The 21789-nt window shown below is 41.6% G+C and overlaps 1 protein-coding gene across 1 annotated transcript in view; it reads left to right on the forward strand.

Annotated features, from left to right (window-relative positions):
• Positions 1–14453: 14453 nt before the first annotated feature.
• SORCS2 (sortilin related VPS10 domain containing receptor 2) overlaps positions 14454–21789 on the forward strand; it is a 536229-nt gene continuing 528893 nt past the window's right edge. The window contains exons 1-2 of the mRNA XM_059470167.1: positions 14454–14474; positions 14715–14801. Of these exons, the coding sequence (XP_059326150.1) occupies positions 14454–14474; positions 14715–14801 (108 nt within the window). The remainder of the gene's footprint in view (positions 14475–14714; positions 14802–21789) is intronic.

Consider the following 21789-nt stretch of genomic DNA (forward strand, 5'->3'; position numbering starts at 1 on the left):
ACAAGGTAATGGAGGGTAAAGAAGCTGGCAAGCAGAGTGACTGGAAAACTAAATGATAATATAAGCCTAAAGCATAGAAGAGCTTTAAAAATCTGTATGCAAATGGGCCAGGAGACCAAGGAATACAAGAAGGTCTGTAGCTTGAAAGAGTTAAAGGAAAATCTGGTGGAAAAGGGGCAGAGGATAAGCTGAGCCAAAGGTATCACGCAGTACTTGTGCTCTTTTGAGGGCTAAATTCCTATTTGTGGTGTTGTGGTTTAAAATAAAGCCTGTGCACATATAAAATATAGCTGGTAATGCCATCTGGTGAACCTCTTGGCTCTGAACCAGGGTCAGCTGTACCTCAGCCATTCTCCAGAAAGCCTTGTTCTACTGTGCTTAAACAGGTGCACAGGGATCTGCAGTCACCAGGGGCATTCTCTTCCAAGTGTTGCCAGTTCACCTTATGGAACATTTCCTGAAACCTCACCTTAACATTTCTTTTTGCATTTCAAACCCTTACTTTCAGCCACCTCTTCAGCTGATGAGAATGAGATCTTGCTGCCATTTTAGCTTTAATCTCAAACTTCAGTTCTTTGCTCTCCAAATCATCCCTAATGTCTGTGTGATATGCTTGGGCTCTAGTCTGGAGTGATCTCATTGCCTCTGGAGACAGGGAACATGTGTCATCAACAAAATAGGAGATGCTGCATTTCTTTCTAGTGTATTTTACACAGAAATACTTGCATATTGGCCTGATGTAGCTACTTTTTGGATGAATATCTAGCACTCAATTACAAATTAATGCACCATATTAATCCTGGAAGAAATGCCTGGTTTTAAAAGGAGAATGCTTCTTAGAGAAATCCATGGGAGTACAACCTGGGGGGGAAATATTCATGGCTGGTGAATTCTAATTTGAATATTTTTCATCAAAAATGTTGTGACAATAGAGTGATTACTGATATCTTTTTGAGAAATGCATACTAAAAACAGCAGAGAGACAAATTCAGTTCTCATATGAAACAATTGCTGAGAAAGGTGTTCCCAGTGCTTCTCTAGATCTAGATAAGTATTCACAGGTTTCTTTAGCACTAAAAAGTGCTCTGAAAAGAAAGCTCAGCACCACAGTCCAGCCAGATGAATCAGTGTATCACATGCCTGTCACAGGAGGGTCCTGTGGGAGTTTCAGAGATTTGGTGCGTATTGATGGCCTTGCTGCTGTTGAATATGGTAAAATAACAGATGCTGTGTTGAAATTTTGTGTGAGAAGAGGACTATTTTTAAGTATCTCATTCAGCATGGCTCCTTGAGCATTTGGAAAGAGGGATGTTCAGACAACATGCCAGATGAATGCCCTTTCTGTACTGGTCAGTCCTACAGCTGCACTCAGTCCACAACCAAGCCTAAGCTCAACACATACGCTGTTTGGTACAATTAACTCTGTTGACTTCAAAGGGGGTAAGAATTTGATGTAATTTTCTCTGTTTTTAGCCAGTTGGATAGTGCCACATATTATTTAGTTTTGATTAGCTTTGTGAATGCATAGAGCTAGTACGTGTTAAACACTAAAATTAATCATACAGCAGTGCCAGTTATCAACTCTCAGCATTCTGATGAGAAGAGCAGCCAGAAGTGCAGGTGTGCAGATGAGGAATGTTGTAGCATTAAGAGCCAAACCTTTCTGCCTCTTACACCTGCACATGTTTGGAAAATAAATAGAGCCAATGAAAGCTCTTCTAAAATATTATTGTCCAGGGATTCCCTACCCAAACCCTTGTGACACACATATATTAAAGAAGCAGATGCTGTTGTGAGAAGTGTAAAGCATGATATTGCACAGAAGGTGAGGTGATGTACTGATGCTCATCAGAACAGCAGGAGGTATTTGATTACCTGCAGAGTCTGGCCCTGACTCAGTAGAGTGGTGTATTGTTATCTAAAAAGCCTCCTCTTGCTCCCTATTAAACCAATGACTGTGTTCTCATCTTGTTGTCATTAGTGGGTCAACTCTTGGCAATATTTCATGAGATTGTATTCACATTCATGATCTTTCAACTTAAATCTTTGCAAATATCTTCTTTCTTGTTTATTTGTTTTAGGTGAGACACTTAAACTTTCCACCTGTTTTCTGTCTTTTTTTTGGTTATCTTTTTGTAGGTTCATTTAATTAACACAAAATTAGAGGGTCAAACTAACTGCAGAAGTAAGTGGAGCATTTATTAATTAAGTAATAAATGTCTCATTCACAATCTGGATGGCAAAATCTGGGTTTTGTAAGTAAACTTACTCTGAACACTGTTGCTCTACTTTTTTGAAGATGTTGATTCAGAATGCTTTAGAAATTGGCTCAAGTAAATTTGTGGAAACAATAAATCCCATGGGATAATATTCTCTGAAAGTTGCACAGACCCTCATGAAAGTTCTGCTGCTGAAAAGCAAGGCCCTCTTGTAATACAGGATGCACAGATGCCTAATATGTATCTTCTGGAGATCTGGAGGAAATAGGAAGACAAAGAACAGTACAGAGCATTCATAATCAGGGAACCTTTTATGAAGAAAACTGAGATTCTGACTAGCCACTCCAGGGAGCTCCCTCAGGAAAAAGCAAACATGGATGTGAATCTCTGCCTGTGTCCAGTGAGATGTCTCAGGGAGGAGTTGGTGCAGTCTCTGCGGGAGTTTCAGCTGCTAAGGCAGCACTGGCCCAGCAGCCTGGGTGACAGCTGGGGCCAGCACACCTGAGCTTAAGCAGAGCTGGTTGGGCTGTGTCTTACAAACCCATGTGTGAGTCTAGTTTAATGTGTAAAACTCAGGGAAACCACAATTGCAAGATGACAATAATGGGGAACTGGCAGAACTCTTTAAGGTAATAAAAAATAAATCCATGAAGATAAAGAGTTAAACTTTTTGGAGAGATTCTAAGGATATCTAGCTAACTGGAAATAATGGAAAATAGTGGAAAAAAAAAGAGTTAGGAAACATATCTTATTTGCATTATGGCTTTAATGGAATCTTTCTTGGAACATTTTCTTCCACTTGAGCTTGTGTAAGGCTTACAGCCACCTGAAAAAGATCCCTGCAGGCTTGGTTTGCATGTCAGTAAGGCTATCTAAGGGTCACCCCCAACATTTATAGTAGGAGAAACAATACATGGATAGCTGTAGCTGTTAAGTCAATATTTAAGTTGATGTATATGTCAGAGGTGGTAAACTTCTGAATGGCCAGAGGCTGCTTTTATTCTCTGGTAGGTGTTTGGTGGCCAGAGGCAGCAGCAGTATTTCTGTTGCATTGCATGACCTGTCCTAGATTAGCATCCTCTGCAGAACCCATACACTGAAATATCCTTTAATTTGGCTGGTCTGTTGACCTGATGGCACACTTGGGATCCAGGTGTCTCTAAGGTGTCATCCCTCTAGGACCTAAATACCTTAGATTACTAAGTGGCTTCTCCCTTTAAATGTGCTACAAATGGGTTTCCAACCTGGTTTAGGGATCACAGCATGAATAAGGCTAATAAGGTAAATAAGTAAGGTAAATAAAAGGTCCAGATGACCAACATGACAGCTTACATTGAGGCATCAGTAGTATGGGAAGTACAACCATGAGGTGAATCCTTCTCTGAAATGCTAATGCTCAGTGGATGCAATGGACCTGGAGTGAATATTTGCTCGTTTAAACTCTTTTAAAAAACTCATTAAAATATCTTATTTCAAGGGATGCAAAGGAAGATTCCTAGTGAAATCAGTAGATCCATTTGCATTATTTAAATGAGTTAAATATGTGTTCAAGGTCTCTGCTGATTTGTGAGCCTTGGTAAAGGATCTTCCTTTACTGTTTTTTTGGTAGTTTTTTTTTTTTTTTTTAATTGCAAAATCAGTAATATATTCAATACATTCTCCAAAATTTATAACCTAGCAGTGACAAGCACTGTATGAAATGCTGCTGTGGTGACTGATTAAACTAATGCAGTCCAGCAGCCATTGCAATACTCCACAGCTGAACAAAGAATTAGACTGGTTTTGGACATGGAAGGATACTTGGGCATGCACCTGATTTACAGTAATACTCATATCCCTAGGGATAACTACTAATACAGCTGAAGTGGAAAAACTAGAAAATTAAAGAGCTTTGAAAATAAAGTGGTAGAAATAAACTAGAGATGAGAAATTTTGTAGCAAGATATCTACAACTGAATATTTTCTGCTGACAACAGAAACCCCATGAGAAGTCTTTTTTTTACATTTTTTTCTTCCTGATCAGAAGATTTGTATCCTTTCATGCAGTTCTATGCAGGCTGAAACTACAAGAGCTGGAACTACTGCTGGAAAATTGCAGGAACAATGATTTATGCCTGTATCAAAAACTGAAGAGAAAACATATAAACACTGCACTATAGGCACAAAGGGTGATTATTTTTGCCACGGTTTTAAAATTCATGGGGAAAAGTAATTTTTGACAGTATGGTGTAGGTGGTTTCAGTCTTATAAAAATAGCTATGGATGGTTTATTTGCTTTTCTGACTGTTATTTTTGCTCTGCCATTCAGGTATTTTTAATGGCTTTTCTTGACTAAGACTTACAGTAGTTAAGTTTATGGATGGATGAATTTATTTGATTACAGCAGACTAAAACTGCAGAATCTTTACAATGGCAGAAACAAATCTGTGGGCTTACTGTATTTTTCTTGAGCAAGTTGTCTTTGAAGAAAAGATATGATCATTCTGTTTGATTGGGGTTTTTTTAACACTATTTATTTTCAGTATTTCAGTTCGTATATGAAATGAGAGTGAGGAGTGAGACTTTAGCAGTAGTGTTGTCACTAAAATGTACATGAAAGTCCTTCTCTGCTTCTTTGTCAATCTTTACAGTTTGGGTGATGCAAATTCAGATTTCAAACTCTCTTTCATGAGCCCTAGGCAGATTTGTTTGTTAGGTGTTTCAAATGTAATTTTCCCCAGATTTTGTGTTCTGTCTTCTGTAGTTCAGGGATACAGAATTATCAACCAAAGATGGAAAAAAAGAATTTTAGATTAAGTTCCTTTTTCATAAAAATGACTTTCCAAGGCCAGGCTGGATGGTGCTTTGAGCAATCTGATCTAGTGGAAGGTTCCCTGCCCATGGCATCTAGTCAAAACTGGATGATCTTTAAGATCCCTTCCAACCCAAAGCATTCTATGATTCTAAGTATTATTTCAAAAGCAGAAGCAACCATCTCAAGTCCAGCAATGTGACAACCACCAAATGCTTTTGCAAGTTCAGTCAGGCAGAAGATGGTGAGAACATCATGCTAGACCCTTTGCCACAGCGCTGTGAACGAAAAACTAAAATGTTGAAAAATCATGAGAATGTCTTAAATAATGTAAAATTAACATGAAGTTCTTGATCCTTCTTTCTTTGTTTTCCAGTATCTTGAGTATAGAGGATTAATATATTCTGTGTTTTCAGTCTTTCTTTGAAGACATGAGGACTGTCACACTTGCTAAAGCCAGCACTGAGACTTTTATGTAAACTCCTTACAGCTGGAGCTCTATGAAAAATATCGTGACTATAAGCTGTTGTATCAGCTTTATGTATTAGAATCACTGGATGGTTTGGGTTGGAAGGGACCTTAAAGATAATCCAGTTCCTGTCATGTGTAGGGATCCTTCCACCACGTTCCTCAGAGCCCCTTTTAGGCTGGTCTTGAACTCTTCCAGGGGTGGAGAGTCCACAGCCCCTCTGGGCAAGTGAATTATTTCCCATGGACACACATTTGCTCTTCCTTACCTCTCACATTGTTGTAGTGTGTTCATTAAGTTCATTTAATTCCTCCCCCATTTTATGTATCTGCTCCCCCCCATTTTGTGTAAAATGGTTCTGCCGTCCTCAGTTTTCCCGCCACAGCCCTGCCAGTTCTATTGTCAATCTGTTAGGTTATATAATTCCTCCGCCCCTTTTTCCCTTATATGTATGCCTTTTCTCCTTCCTGGGCCAAGTCAATCACCCCCCACTCCACCCAGTATTCCAGAAGCTTCTCCTCTTTGGGGGTTGTGGTTGGCTGTGGTCCCGGGGCCCCTCCCATACCTGGTACCTATTGGGCTCTCCACTATGTCATTTGTGTTAAGTTCATCCCCTCTTCTCCCCCTACTGGTCTTCTGTAAGCCCCTCCCGGGTCCACTCCTTCCCTTTAAAACCCCTAAGCACGCTTTGTTCTTGGTCATTCGCTGGGACATCGTGGGCTTTCCAATAAACCTGTTTAGCCCCCCCGGCGAGTGTCCAGCTCCTTCTTTCTCGTCGTTTAGCAGTGATCCAGTCCGCAGCCAGCACAGCCTGAGGCCTTATGACGCCGAGGGACGCTGGCAGGTTATGCAGCGAGGTGTCAGCTTAACCTCAGCTAGCCGGACTCTGACCTTCTCTGCTCTAGAAGGCTAGACACTTGTCACTGCATCGCATGGTGCTGATTGCCAGGTTCAAAGTACCAGAATGATGTACCAGGCATATGGAAAAAACACAGATGTTTGCCAGACTTCCCTGTTCTTGATAATTCTGAAGAAAACTGAAACAGCCGCTAATGCCAAATTTCCAAATGCAAATTCATTTTCTAATGTACATGGGCTCTTAGCTCCCATTGATCTTCCTAGAAACTAGGAACCAAAAACATTGAAAATGTCTACCTGCATTTTTAGACATTTAGACACATTCAAGATTCTGGGTGAAAGGAAACTTCATAGTAGGCCACAAATGTTTGGGACTGGAGAGAAAATACCACATAGAAAACAAAAAAGATACATAAATACTTCGCCTTTTCATCCTTTGTGTTTATGTGAGGTACCAGTGATAGGATTTATAGGGGGTTGTTCAAAACAGTATGATATTTATGTACCAGTCTGGTTTTTCTCAGGATAGTTGGGTCATCCTGTGTTCATAGGACAATGACAAAAGGTATATAGTATATATACCTTTGTTGTCTTGATATAAGTAACCTGGTTTTGTGCATAAAATAAGATTTTTAAGATGTTAAAAATATGGTAGGGTTTTGTTTAACTGCTCAAATGCAGAGCAAGAGTGACTTCAAGGAAATGAATTCTTAAGTGGAGAAATGGAATCGATAAGGGGAGCTTTGGAAAGTGTGAAGTGCTTTGTATTTCTCCAGTTCGTGATTCCAAAGCCCTCCAGCCTTTTACTTACATAAAACATCTCCCTCCAGCTGTTTTGCTTTTCAAAAACAATAGTTTGTAGGAGGAGAATTGGTACCAGTTGTCTATTATGTTTCTATTACTTTAATTTTCAGTATTACTCATACAGCTTTTTTTTTTTGAAAATTATCTTCTCCAAAATGTGTGGCAGTCAGGTTCCCTGGCATCTGATAGTACACATTTTTCACAGTGCTACGTTATTTCAGTAACTTCCTTTTCTGGGGAAAGACTTATCTCTATCTATTCACTGAGACCATGCAAATTTTTATAGCAAGCAAACAAGGAAAAAAAAAGGATATGAAAAAGAATAAGCCAGCTCAGAAAAAAAAAAGTACCACCTAAACAAAATTCATGTACAGTTCTGTTAATTATTTAAAGAAGACACTCCTGAAGGCTGTTACTTTAAGTAAATCTATTTCACAGCTTAAAAATAGCGTGGTTTTCTATGATGTTTTAGCTGAATATGTCTTCTGCAGAAAACCCTCTCATTTTTCTTGGTTTGGCTTTGAACCAGCCAATGCTGTATCTGCAGACCTCAGCCATGAGACAAAATTTAGCACACTCCCTGGAAAACTCAGAGCAAAAGCCTACCCCAACCCTTAGAAAAGGCATGCAAGACCACACAGTTAGGTCCCAGTCCCACACCCACTGGAGCTTGCATGCTTGCAGTAGAAAGGATTTGCTCTATGGTCAAAAAACATATTAACCATGAATTGGAGCCTACTCACATCTGCATTCCTTGCTAAGCTCTTTCCATGAAGAGTTCAAGGGGACTGAGGTAGCTGTAAACATGTCATACTGACTTCCCACTAAACATCTACCAGATGGGAACATCTCCTCCTAGAAAAATGGTGCCTTTATGTGGTCTCCAGATCTTACAGCTGGAGCTCTGGACACTTTGCAAAAGACGGATTTAGAATGGTTTGGTTTTCGGTGAGCTTAATATTTATTTTTCTCACACCATTTTCTCAGAAATGCAACTGTATTAGCAAACTGTTTAATAAAATGACTCTGATAAAACTACTGTTAAGATTAGATCAGAATTTAAGTGGTTGGTAGGACATTAACATTATATTTGAAATAAAAGGAACTTAATAGACAAATATGAAGATGAATGTAAACCTGAGGATTACATCCTTCACATCACATTGTGATTGTCTAAATACCCAAATATTTCTCAACTTTCCATATTTTGCCAAATAAGCTCCATGAAATTTTAGGGCAGAAAAGACGCGAGTGAAAGCTATTCTGGGAAAACCAAGTTCCCATAGTCTAGCTGGCCACATAAACCAAAAATGTTTTGTTCTCTTGTGAGCTCTTCAGGTATAGACAACTCCCATGTTTTCAGAACTCTGCTCATTAATTGTTGATGAGAAATTATGAAGGTTGCAGATAGATAATCTTACAATAGCCCCCACAACATTACACTTCACCTTTTATTTTCTGTTTCAGATTAAACCACTTTGTGGCATAACAAATGTGCACAGGTTAGCTGTTTTTTTTTTTCTTTTGATTGATGGAAGATAAAACCTAAGGACATCAAGACAGCTTGTATTAATTGTCAGCCTGTTTTCTCAGTGACAGTGATTGTACAACTTGTCTTCCCTTTTATTTTATGAGCTAGAACTAAACAAAATTATAATGTGTGTTTACCTACTCACTAGTAAAAGTGCTGAGCTGCTCAATTACTTTCATTGAATCAGTGACTGCCTGCTTACAGGCCACTGGCCAAGGGGTGGTTGTGTCAGTTTTTTCTGTGTACATGCTGCTTGCTAACTTGACACTGGTAAAATTGGAAGCTATTTAGTTTTTCCTTAAATCACTTCCAGCTCTTCCAAATTTTTTCTCATAACTGCATGCCAGCTAGTATACCCATACCTGGAGAAAGCTCTCTGGAATAATCAGAGATAATACACTATACTGAAATCCACTCTTTTATATTGTTCAAATTTGAACAGCATAATTGAACATGTACTTTGTAGCTTAGTCAGTTCTTCATAGAACAAAGGCAGTTACTCACTTTTTTTTACATCACAACTTCCCACAGAAGTAGAGTTTTTTTCTTTGTGACAAGGAGTGCTACCTATTAATTAAGCTTTCTTCTGTGGGCATCTGGACTGGCTGCTGACAGCAATGCATCAATGAATTAATGAGAATAAAACAACCTGACACCTGCTTTGTTTTTTATTCTGTCAAATGTAGCAACTACTGAGAAAAGTGTTAAGACACCTAGATTTGTTGACTATAGAAAGTTTTTTTTTTGGTAGTTGCAGTATACAAATAAAAATTATTTTGGAACCTCAGAGGCATAGCTAAATAAAAGCTCTGCTGTTTGGCATAAGAGTATGGCATTATGTATAATAATTTTCAGAAAGAAGAAAGCATTTGGGTTTTGTTAATTGAGTAATGAGGAAGTAAAGCTTTGCTGTTTATTAGGTTGTTATCTAATGATATGGTCATTGTGAATCATAAGGTGTTTTGGAGTTGGGCATTTTGATAAATGAGATTAAGTTGCTTTCATGCATGAGCATTTTGTCAAAAAACCTGCAGGGCCCTGTGCTTGTAGTGATGCGATCAACATAAACACAATGTAACTGGAAATTGTTTTGTATCTAATGAATAGAGCAAGGTATCCTAAATGCACCTTGACACATTAATTAAAATCAACCTTTAAAAGAGGAGAACAATATATGAAGAGCATGCTTAAGTGGGTAATTCTTCTGTGATTTTCCACCATATTGTGCATCTGCAGTCATCTTGATTTATCAAGCTAAGGCAGCTGGGAGGGTGAAACATGTAACAAATTGTTATCAATATTTTTGTTTGCAAACAACAGGAGTATTAGTGTTGCATCTTGGTTTCTGCCTGAGCAGAATTTGAAGCTTTCTGTAATATTTCCAGTATTTTATCGGAAACTGATGTGGTAAAAATAAAGTGGGTTAATTGAAGCCTTTTAATCTAATCTGACAGTCAGTAAAAATGTAAGTAAATGTTATTAGTATAGCTCTAATAATTCTGCTGCTAACAGGAGAAAACTTGCCTTGGATTTTTGAGCCGTTTCTATTTTGGGATGAGAGGAGCTTAGAGGTTTGTGATCCTCAGTAATTTATCTGTTTGTCTGCCCCTGTGTATTTGCTGAGCCAGAGTTCATAAGAGACATAAAAGATTACAGACATTTAGGGAAGCCTCTTTGTTTTAGGAATTCTTAAACTAAATCTAAACCATCCTTTTGGCACCTCTTAAGAAGTTCCAGTTAGACAAGATTTGAAACTCCTCACTTATCAGAGTTGGTCTCTTACATTGCTTAGCTTGCTTGGGCTCTCTAGAAAAAATTATATTTGCCAGTCTGTCAGTTAGCTTCCTGCCTTTATTGTCAACCTTGATGCTAACAAGCCCATAAAAATCAGCAGCACTTCTCTTGTGTTTGCATTTCACCTAAAATAGTCACAACAGAATAAGAAGTAATTAAATATTCTGGTCATGCTTTGGACTAGAAGTGTGTTGTTTTGATTGTCCTTTGCATAACCAAACATTGTGGATGGAAGCTGGATCAACCTTTGTTTCTCTTTTTGTACAGTACCTACCTAAGACAATTGGGCTCTGACCTGTGATGCAGTCACCTGACTTTGGACAAAATAAAGAAATAATTTTATCTCTTAGGTGACTTAGCTACAGGACTTTGAATGCATTAATGGAAGTTATATAATGAAGTTTCTTTTTCCAGTTTTGGAAATCTTAGCATTTTCATCCAATCTGCTCCATACTTGTATTTTGAAACTCCACTGTCATTAGGTGTGCACCACAGTGAAATAATGCCATATAGGTATTGGCTCTACAGCATCCTTTGTCTAGAGATACATTTTATTTTTGTGATTTACTGATATATTAAATATGAAGTATTTATTAGATTGCAGTATTCAGTAAGTATGTATTAATCTGGTTGATATAAACAGCCATTGAAGAAGCCAGGCAAATGTCCTTCACTAAGTGCCAGAGACAAGAGATGGTGCAAAGATTTCATTGTGTTGCTCACACATCTGTCTTGGTTATAATAATCTCTAAAGGAAGGAAAATGGAGAAGTTACTTTTGATTCCATTAAATCCTTGACCTCTTAAAAGCCTGATACTAAGGGATTCAATTAGTGACAAGTATAGTTGTAGGTTGAATGATTCATCCCCATGTATTCAAGTCTCACAATTCATACATAAGAATTACATCCATTTCTCACAGCTTTAGCATTCTTTAGGTAAAATATTTAATTAACTTGCCTCAGAATAAAAGGCTTGATTAGTCTTTGTCAGTGAGTGATTCATTGGGCTGTGGATTTGTCCATCCACCTTGGCCAGAGTCTTCTGAACCCTTAAGACAATTTCAACTAAATTGGCGAACTGGGGGCAATACAAAAATAAATGGCAAGTTTTGTGATTGGGCAGACAAGGAGAACTTTATTAGTGGGTTTGCTAGGTTCCTGTGAAAATCATGGAAAAGATATTGTCACAGTGGGGAAAGACTTGAGCAGACCTTGCAGCTGACCATAAGGTGCAAGGCTGGAGGAAACCAGGCTTCATTAGCTCAGCAACAACTGCTTGGTTTTCTTTTCCTTTTTAAGTCTCATTATGGGAAGTGTCAGTAACTGACAGATACAGAGAGCTTGACTTTTAGGAATGTGGATGTTACCATCTCTTTGCTGCTGCTCTTGGGAGCCCAGCTGTCAAACACAGTGGTGAATGCAAAATGGATGAGCATGACAAAGTCCAGCCACATTTATTCAGATGAAGTATTAGGTTTTGCATGCCAGTTTTAACATGTAGGGACTTGGGCCCTTCCATCTCTTCTGAATACTTTTAGGTTATTCTATAAACTGTGGGTAATATCCACAGTTACACAGGAGACAGGGCATGATGTAAGAATCAAAATTATTATATTCCTAACAATGGTGAAATGACCCCTTCATGTTGGTTGATACAGTTGTGGTTGGTCAATGTTTCCTTAATAATTCTGCATTGCATTTTTCTCTTGTTCCTCTTTGTGCAGAGGTGCAAAAGACAGAAGGTGACTCACTCAGAGTGGAACTGTTATTCCAACAGGAATCACTTTATGCCGATGTGTCTTCTGTGAACTGTTGAATCACTGCCCACCTTCTGTGTCCCTAAAGAACAGGCCCAAGCAGCAGTGATTCAAACAAGTGTTGGACCACAGCTGTCCTTGAGACCAGTGTACAGGAGTCAGGAGGGTTTTTTCTGGAAAATTAACTTTCTGCTCACTTAAACCCAGGTGGTTTTTGCTTTACAAGGGTAGTGTTTCAGAGGGATGAGATACTGTGAGAAAACGAAATGGATTCAAAGTCAGTCTTGTCTCACACTCCTGTTTCACGTTCCTTAGCTCCCTATAGCTTCTCCTAGGCCTTCTGAGCTTTTGATATTGTCTCCAGAATCAAGATCTGAGACCAAAAATTAACTTTCTCTTTACACAAAAAGTACTTCATAAATGAATTTAATCCACGGCACTTCAGCAGTCCCAGAGGCAGGTATTGGTGACCTGGGTCCGTGGTGCTGCCTACCTGAGTTTCTGTCACTGCCTGGGCTACTGTTGACAGAGTGTTTGGAACAGAATATCCACAACTGGCATCTGGAGAGTCCTAGATAAGGAGCAATATCTTCTTTTGGTTCAGACACTGTGCTGGAGGAACAAGGGGGAAGGCTGCACAGAGGTTGTTTTGAGATGTGGGGCTGTGCTTGGAACTCTGAAAGAGGATTTTATTGGGAGCTGCAGAAAAAGTGCATGAAATTTTAAAAAATTACTATTTTAACTTTTATTCTGCATTTCTTTTGAAATGGAGAGTCATCCTGAATTTGAAACTGCCTTCTGGTTTGAGCTATTACAGTAATAACAGGGCAGGTTACCATAGGTCTCCTAGCACTGAAGGTGTGCAGCTAATACATAGTCATATAGCTTGCTGGAAGTAGTTTTTACATGAATTTGGTATAACCAGGTCACTTTAGGTCACTGTGGTAGTCATCACAGCCCTGTAAATGGTACAGTTAAACCAGTGGATACTATTTTTTCTATTAATCTTCCTAGAAAAGCCTTTGTAATCCTAATTTTCTAGGCCATTAGGGTAAAGGCAGATTACAGCTAAAGCTGGTTTATTAACTTTACTCACCTTGGGTTTAACCAGCCCAGATCTCCTTTGTTGGGCGCCTATACCTGGAGTCATTACTTTTGTGAATGGTCTTTCAAACTTGTTTTCTTACATTTAGGCCTGCATATCCTTATCTTACCATGAAGTTGTTTGAGCTTCAGAGCTGGCCCTCAACCGAGCAGCAGGTTGCAGGTCCCTGCCAACCTCAGTTATTTTGAGTTTCTAACCTGTGCCCTTGTCACAGCATGTGAGGCAAAGTCCCAATTTATTCACAGGTACACAGCACACTGCACTGAAGCAGCAGGAGCCCCCAAACTGTGGTGGCTGAATCTTCTTCCATCACTTCACCCGTCCGTTGAGCTGAATCTTCTTCAATCACTTCATCTGTCAGTTGAGTGATGCCACTCTGCGCAGGTCAGTCATGGTCCCTCCTGGCTGTGCCCATGCCAGGAGAGCCTTTCTTGGATCAATCCCAAATTGATCCAAGAAGGCACACGTCCCCACAGTGGACAACACCGGGTTAGCAGTTGGCTCTGGACAGTGCAGGTGACGAGCCTCGTGCCACCGATGAGCTGAGGGGCAGAACAATGGACAGATCCTTTTCCCCATGGAAGCGCTTGTCTTAATGACAGAAATCGTATTTTTGCACGGGCTTCATTTGCTCCTCAGCTCTCAGCTTCTGGCACAGACCTCTTCTGACCGTTCACTGCAGCCTGCTGGGACGGAGGGCCAAGCCAAGGCCGTCCATCCCTGGTGTCCGGAGAGGCAGCTCTAGGTGCTCGCCCCCCGCGCCCCTCGGGCTGCAGCGCAGCCGCGCCGAGCGTCTGCGCGAATGTTGCTGGGGCGCTCTGGGAAAGGCTCTGCCCGGAGCTTTCGGTGAAAGTTCGCAAGCGGCGGGGGAGAGCCGTGCCCGCCGCGGCTCCCGCGGGGCGCGAGTGTTCGTGTCCGTGTCCGTGATTGCCGGAGCCCGCCCGGCGTTTCGGCGCGGACCAGCAGATGGCGGCGCCGCCCCGGCTGGGCGCGCAGCCCCGCGCACGGCGCTGCCGCTGAGCCCCGCTCCGGTTACAGCCCTCCCCCGCCCCCGCCCTCCGCCGCGGTGTCTCCCTCCCTCCCCGCCACCTCCCCGCCTGTCACTACCACGCCGGAGAGCCACCATGGCGCACGGCGGGCCACGCGTGTCCGCCGCTGCCGCTCCGCGCGGGGCTGCCCGGCTGCCGCCGCCGCTGCTGCTGCTGCTGCTGCCGCCGCTGCTGGGCGCCGCCGCCGCGCCGCGCTGCGCGGAGCCCTGCGGCCGCCCGCGCCCCGTAGCCCTGACCCGCGGGGCGCGCAGCCCGCCGGAGCCGCGGTGGAGCGGCGGGGCGGCGGCGGAGAGCAGCCGCTCCAGGAGAGCATCCTTGGCGGGCGGCCGGGAGCAGGTCTCCCTCATCAGCACCTCCTTCGTGCTGAAAGGGGACGCGTCTCACAACCAGGCGATGGTGCACTGGACGGGCGAGAACAGCAGCGTGAGTACGAGAGGCAGCGCGGGCGGGCTGTGGGGTCTCTGCCCTTGCCGTTGCTTCGCTCTTCCAACTTGCGGGAGCAACCTGCGCTCGGTGCGGCCGGAGCGCGCTGCTCCCGCCTCCCGCTGGCCGGCCCGGGGCGGGGGAGTCCCCGCGGGCAGCGCTCGGGGTGCTGCGGACGGTGAGGTGCCGCCGGGAGGCGAAGCGCCGCCCTGGTCGGGCCGACCCCGCGTACCCCTCGCCACTTCCCCAGAAAGTTTGGAAAGTTTGCGAGCGCGCATCTTGCAGAGGCGCCGGGTGCGCGGTGTGCGCCGCGCTGCGAGGAGGAGCAGGAGGAGGAGGAGGACGAGGAGGAGGAGGAAGGCGGCTTAGCTCCGGACCGGCCAGGCGGTGTCCGTGTGCGGCCGGCGTGCCCCCGGGTCTGTGTCCGGGTAAAGGAGAGGCACGGACGAACAGCGGTGCGGGGATTATCTCCTCCAGCCCCGCATGAAGTCCCAGATTAAATTGTCGAGGCTTAATCGATTCACCGCGATTCAGTCATCCCCATGTAATCTCCCCCGCGCCGCGCTCTGCCTCCTCAAGCGCCGGGGAAAGAAAAACCCGAAACAAACGGGAGATGAAATAAAACGTAGCTCTGGGCTTGAGGTGGTGTGAGCAGCAGGAGCGAGAGAGCGGGACGGCGCCGCAGGTGCGTAGGGAAGTCCCGCAAAGGTCCGGAATAGCAGCAGCTCTCCGAGGGGGCTTTTACAGCCACATCGGTGCATAAAAACCTTGCTCTGGGACCAGTTATACTGCATTAGAGCATCAGTGTTCACAACTTTTCACAGTTAAAGCAATGTGTCTTGCCTTTACTATCTGTTTTAGACAGTAACTCTTACAGTGGATGCCACTAATATTTTTTAAACTAATTTTCAGTTTCAGCTAGTCTTCACTTCTTTATGTATTAATCCATTAATGATTGTGTATTTGCACGGGTGGTTTCAGGGATTTGCTGCTTCTAATTTATTCTTCACTGAAACATTATATCATAACAGTGGGCGTCATGGGTAAATATTACACAGTACCTTGCACTGTCTGTGTAACTTCATAATCAGGAAAATATCGTTATGAAAGCTTAAGATGAGCTTTCTTCTGGAGGATTTTAGTGTTTCTGGAAAACTCTTGAGTGTTTTAACTACATTCAGCTAAGCTCCGACTCTGCTTGAACTTTGTGAATTTAGTATAAAGTTTACTTAAACTTGGCTCAGTTCAGAGTGTGTGTGTTATGCTTCCCATAAGTATGTGAATTATCATCCTTTCTCTAGGACCTGAAGTCCCGGGTTTTTGCCTGTTTTGCTAGGGAGTCAGCCAGGATGTGAGCTACTAAGGCTCCACTGATGAGGATGCAGTGATTCCCTGAGCATGCTGAGCGCTTATGTTAATGCTCTTGTATAATCGGGTGTCAGAGTTGAAGTCAGCATCATAAAGCTTGACACTTTCAAAGGCAGTTTTTGATTTCCTCAGGAAGGAAGTGTAAGATGATGGTCATTTTCTATGAAAAGAAAATGTTGCAAATCAGCAGCATCAGCTATTCTGATTCTGTCCTTCCTCCATTTCTCTGCTGTTAGATGGCTGCTGTTTTTTGTGGACAGTGCTTGCAGGCTGTTAGGACAGCTTCCTTGAAGAATTCAGTATTAAAAAGTTGGCATAAGTTCACTTTTTGACATAGAAGGCAAGTAACAGCTTTCATGCAAAGCATTCTGCACTCTAAAATGAATATAGTAGAACCTTGCTAATCCACAGTTATGACTAGCGGTCTCGCCTCGCCTCTCTGCAAAGATTTAATAACAGATGCTGCAGTGAGGGCTTGTATTGCTAAAATGTTATTATTTTTTCACAGTATGCTACAGCTCCCTTACTAGAATACTACCACATAGTCTCTTCAAAAGCAAAGATAAATGGCAACTGTCAGAAGAAATGAAAGTGGTTACAGTCTTTGCTGCAACTTAGCTCTTTTTTGTTTGCTTAGTTACTATCTACTAATTCAATATTGCAGAAGGACACAGTCATCATGAATGCCTGCAGACCTACTGTGCATTATTTATTCATTCAATAAAAAATACTTTTGCAAAGTTTCTTACAAAGTGTGATGCTTACTCTGCCTGCCATCAGCTGATTACTGTCAGGAAAGACAGTATTTGAACAAGTGACCTGTTAATGAAAGACTTTGCTGCCTTAACCCAAATGAAAGCAGCCAGTCTTTGCACTGGATGTTCTACAATATGACTGTCAGCATTTTTTCAGCTTCTTTTCTTGTTCGTTAGCTTTGTTTTATTGCATGCTTCCAGAAGAAGGGCTGATTTTAACAAAGGCTTCCAGAGAAAAATGATTTGTAAAGACAGTTCTTAGAATATTTTTTCTTTATTATTATTTTTTTAAAAAATGGAAGAAATACGTTAAGCTCAAAGGATGGCCTCCAGAGGATTGGAGAGAATTTTGCTGCATGTCTGTATGTTATATTCAAACAATTGAAAATAAGCACCTGATCCCAAACATATTTAAAGTAGTCTTGAATGTCTATTTCTTTAAGTAGATATGTATGAATTTATTTAGATTACTCTGGGTTGTTTGCAGGTAGGAACACTATGATCCAGTGCTTCTCAAACCTGCCACCTTATTCTGTGTTCCTAAATCTGTGGCAAGTATTTCCTTGTCTTGGAAGTACAGGCTTGAGTGTCAAAACTCTGTTCTGTCCCAGGCACATTGCAGCCAAGGGAAGGGCTGTCATTCCTGCAGTGGGGTTTTGGATCGGGCCGTGAACCTCAGGAGGCACTCAGCAATCTCAAAGTGTCACCACACACATTTGGCACCTCATTGGAGGTACTCAGCACTTTGTAAACCAAGGAGCTAAACTAGTTTCTTTACCCTTTACAGCTGTGGCTGAAAATTTGACAGTGATGAGCTCCAGATGATCACATATCCTCTTAAACACCTCACCTAGTAAAATAAATGAAGAAGAAATATGCAATAGGATTATTCCTTTGAGCTCCATGATGAAGAGATAGATAGCTATAAAAGCAGAGGGGGCAGCTGCATCCCTCAGGGATGTTCACCTGCATGAACAGCTCATAGAAAGTGCTGCCGTGGAGTACTCGTGTGTGGATCAAGGGCAAGTACATAAATGTGAGAGGGGCAGAAGTTAGGTTGATGTGCAGATGGAGTTTTAAAAAAATAATTTCCATTGTGTAAATCATCCTGTGCTGCAGTAGTAGGGCTGTGAGATTTTTGGTTGCATGAGATGACTTGAGAGAAACTAGGGAGGCTATAAATTAAATTGATCCTCTCTCTTCCCTCTTCTCTGTACTGTAGAAGTCTGATGTTTACTTATTTACTTATTATCCTCTTGTAATGCTGTTAGTTTGGTGAGTTAGAGAAACGCTGGCTTTGATGGCAAAGCAGAGGATGTGGTTGCATGGCTTGTAAAGTGGACTGGAATCACTGGGAAGATCAGGATACAATTCCTTCCTTTGTCAAGGGAGAGCTGTACTGTGAGATAGGCAAATTGCTTCCAGCTTTGTGTCCTCGTTACTTTATTTTGTAGTCTAATAATTATTTACAAATCCTACGAACAAGAAGCATGTCCCCAACCTTTCTTTGCAGTGGGATGTATAGTCAAAACCATCACTGGTGATGTAGGTCTTGCAAAGCCTGTACTTGTCACAGCAAGAATGTATCTGGGTAGTGAATTCCTGCAATTAGTATTTCTGCTCTCTGTCCCCTCTGCCCACAGAAAGCTGTTGTGTGGTCTTACTTTCAAACAAAGGCTCATGCAAGTGGAACTAATTTTCCTGCCAGTCTTAAAATATCATAAACTGAAGGCATGGCAGGTGGGTGGTGCAACACACCATGTACTGTGGGAAGGGCAAAGAATTGCCCTCCGTGTAATGATAAATAACACTGAGAATTGGGATATATACAGGTGGCATGCTAAAGGAATAGCCCTTGGTGTGTTAAGCTAAATATGCATGTGCCTAGATTTACTAAAAATATGCAAGCCTTTCTGATTTGGGGGAAAAATAGTCAATTCATGACAACTTTTAAAAATCCTACTTTTCCTTTGAAGAGACCTTAGTCATTCCAGGAGCTTTTTTTTGGTGCTAGATAAGCAACTTTGTTTGCAAAACTATATTCTTTTTGACCCTCCTGAAGAATTCCCGTTCTGCATTCATACTAGCCAATTAAAAAAAAAAAAAAAATCAAAGCCAAAGCAGAAATAGGGGGAGAATGAGACTTGTATTCACAATTGATTTTGATTCAGGGGCTGCTCTTCATGCTGTGTGCAGACTGCTAAAGCAGTGTGAGCAGGACTTTGGCCAGCTTCTTCCAAGTCTGCAGTTTCGTGGTGCTGGTATTTAATTTTTTTGTTTGTTGTCAAAATATTAAGTCCATGCAGGTGCTTATTTGTCCAGTAACTTGATGTCATGATCCCCCATAAACATGTTTGTTATGGAAAATAAATATAAATATGCACATAAATTTTTTTGAGTCCCAAAAAGCAGTGACTTACCACAAAGAAAGATTTATTGCATGTCTACAGATATTGCTACACACAAAAACTTTAGCTGATACAGACTTGTTTATATTTGATAGACAGATACTTTGTTTAATTTAGAAACTTTCTCTTTTTGATACAGTTTCACCATTATGATTTGTAGAGGCTGGTGATGACTACATGTATTCTTCTGGCAGATGTTTTATTTAATTGTTTTTTTGTTTTGTTCAGTTGCAAGCAGTTGTGAGGAAAACTATAAAAAGCATTGAGTTCAACATTACTGTAGCAGTATCTGTAATGGTAAATGTAGTTATCTATGCAAACATGGGCTAAAGTCTATTTCTGGTAAGGTTTGGGTGGTGGTTCTGCAGAGTAGTCAGGCTACATTTTATGAAACTAAAGGGAGCATGAGGTCAAAAATCCTGACAGCTCAGACCTTTGATAAATGGCAGATATATTGCAAAGTGAAAAGTAGATTTCCCATAGGGAAGGTTTTTCTTAAAATTCCTTGAGATGATAGTGTGATTATAAAAACAAACAGAAACCAAACCCAATAATCATATTTGAATGGAACAGCAGAATCCCACATGGAAAACAGAATGATTTTAATCTGATTGAAGTAAGGAGTTTAAAATTTCTTTTTCCTTTTTCTTTTTTATTGGTATAAAGTTTCTGGCTTACTTCATCTATTTGCTTCTACCAGCCTCTGTTTTCCCTCTCTACCAGCATTACATCTGGCTGTAAGTCATATTGCTGCCTGCTGAGCTCTATCCTCATCTCAGCAAATTCCAGCTGCTAAAGGAAAGGGAGATAGCACCTCTTCTCATCCCCTAAGTAGACACTTAAAATTGATATAAACTAATTAGTAAATATGTATTTCAAACATGCTTCAAAGTCCTCCTCCATGAACCTGCAGCCATACCTGGTTTTACCTGGTTTGCTGGTTTGACTGGCATTACCTGGCTTGCTTAGGAACAAACTATGATAACAAAATTACTGTGCTGACACTGGGACAGGCTCAGTTTAAATCTAAGAGGGAAATTTGGCAATGTACACTTAGAGAGAGACCAGATTGAAATTGTCCCTGTGATACTGCTGATGTATTACACGTGCATGATAAACAAAGCAATCATAAGGGATGTGTTTAGGCTGGGGATAGCAGCTCACATATCCCTGTGGGAACATAATGCATTCTTCCCAAGCTGATGGTCTTAGAAATCTACTGATATACATCTTTGGAGAAAGAATTGAGGACATCCCTTTTGACTTTATTAAAATTCAATAGAGTAGAAGATCCTTTTTTTAAAGAATGGAAAGGGGAAATTATGATATTTTCATAAAAACAGTAATTGTTCTGCTAAAATGGGAAGCTTTGTAAGGTATGGACCACATTATGAATTTAAAACATGAAACTGCCCAGGTTACAGAAGCTTTTATGCCAAGTCCTTTGCCTGTCCAAATATAATATTTTATATTTGTGTCAGTTAAGACCAAAGGTTGTTGACATAAAGGAGAGAGAATGGGCAGTACAATCAAGTGGATCCTTCTGTTGTTCTGAAAATTCAACCTCATTTATGCAAAAGCAGAAAGTGTAGGTTGAAACTATTCTGCAGTATATGACTTGTTGCTGTAGCTCAGAATGAAACTTGATAACCTGCAACATCTTCAGAATTTTTATTCTCAAAGTCTCACATTCCTTACCAAACATTCCCATCTCCAACTCCCTGTCCCAGTAATAATAATTTAAAACTCTAACAAATCACCAATGACAAAACCACTTTTAAAAAAATAATGTGTGGGATCCTTTGCTGTGCTTTACTTCTTTAGGAAGGAGGAAATTCTCCACTGCAAGGGCGGTGAGACACTGGAAAAAGTTGCCTGGAGAAGCTGTGGGTGCCCCATCCCTGGAGCTGTCCAAGGCCTGGCTGGATGGGGCTTTGGGATACCTGGTCTAGGGGAAGGTTTTGTGCCTATGGCAGGGGGATTGGAACTAGATGAACTTTATGGTCCCTTCCAGACAAAACCATTCTGTGATTCTATGATCCAGCCATTAAGTCTAAGCTTGGACTTCTGCAGTAGGAAGGAGATGGGGAAGGTCTCTGTTTGACCCCTGACAATGTTAAGAGACATGCTTGAGAAAGCTGGGTACATCTGCTGGACTTGCTGACTCTAGTGTGATGAGTAGAGATGTGCTGATGAATCCTGCTGGGTGTCACCAGCCCTGGGTGAGCTGTTGTGGGAAGAGCAGAGATGCTGAGGTGCTGCTGCCTTGCAGCCTGGCAGAGCTGGTGATGCTCTGCACAGCCCTGGCACCACTTCTGTGAGCTCTAAGCAAGAATTGAGGTGCAGTTGATGCCTGGGGGAAATTTAAGGCTTGGCCAGAGACAGAGCATGAGGTTCCAACAGCTGTAGGATTAAATTGAAGCTGGATAGTAGTGCCAAAGAACTTTTGCCAGTTAC

Source organism: Ammospiza nelsoni, chromosome 4, assembly GCF_027579445.1.
Source record: "Ammospiza nelsoni isolate bAmmNel1 chromosome 4, bAmmNel1.pri, whole genome shotgun sequence".
NCBI classification, from domain to species: Eukaryota; Metazoa; Chordata; class Aves; order Passeriformes; family Passerellidae; genus Ammospiza; species Ammospiza nelsoni.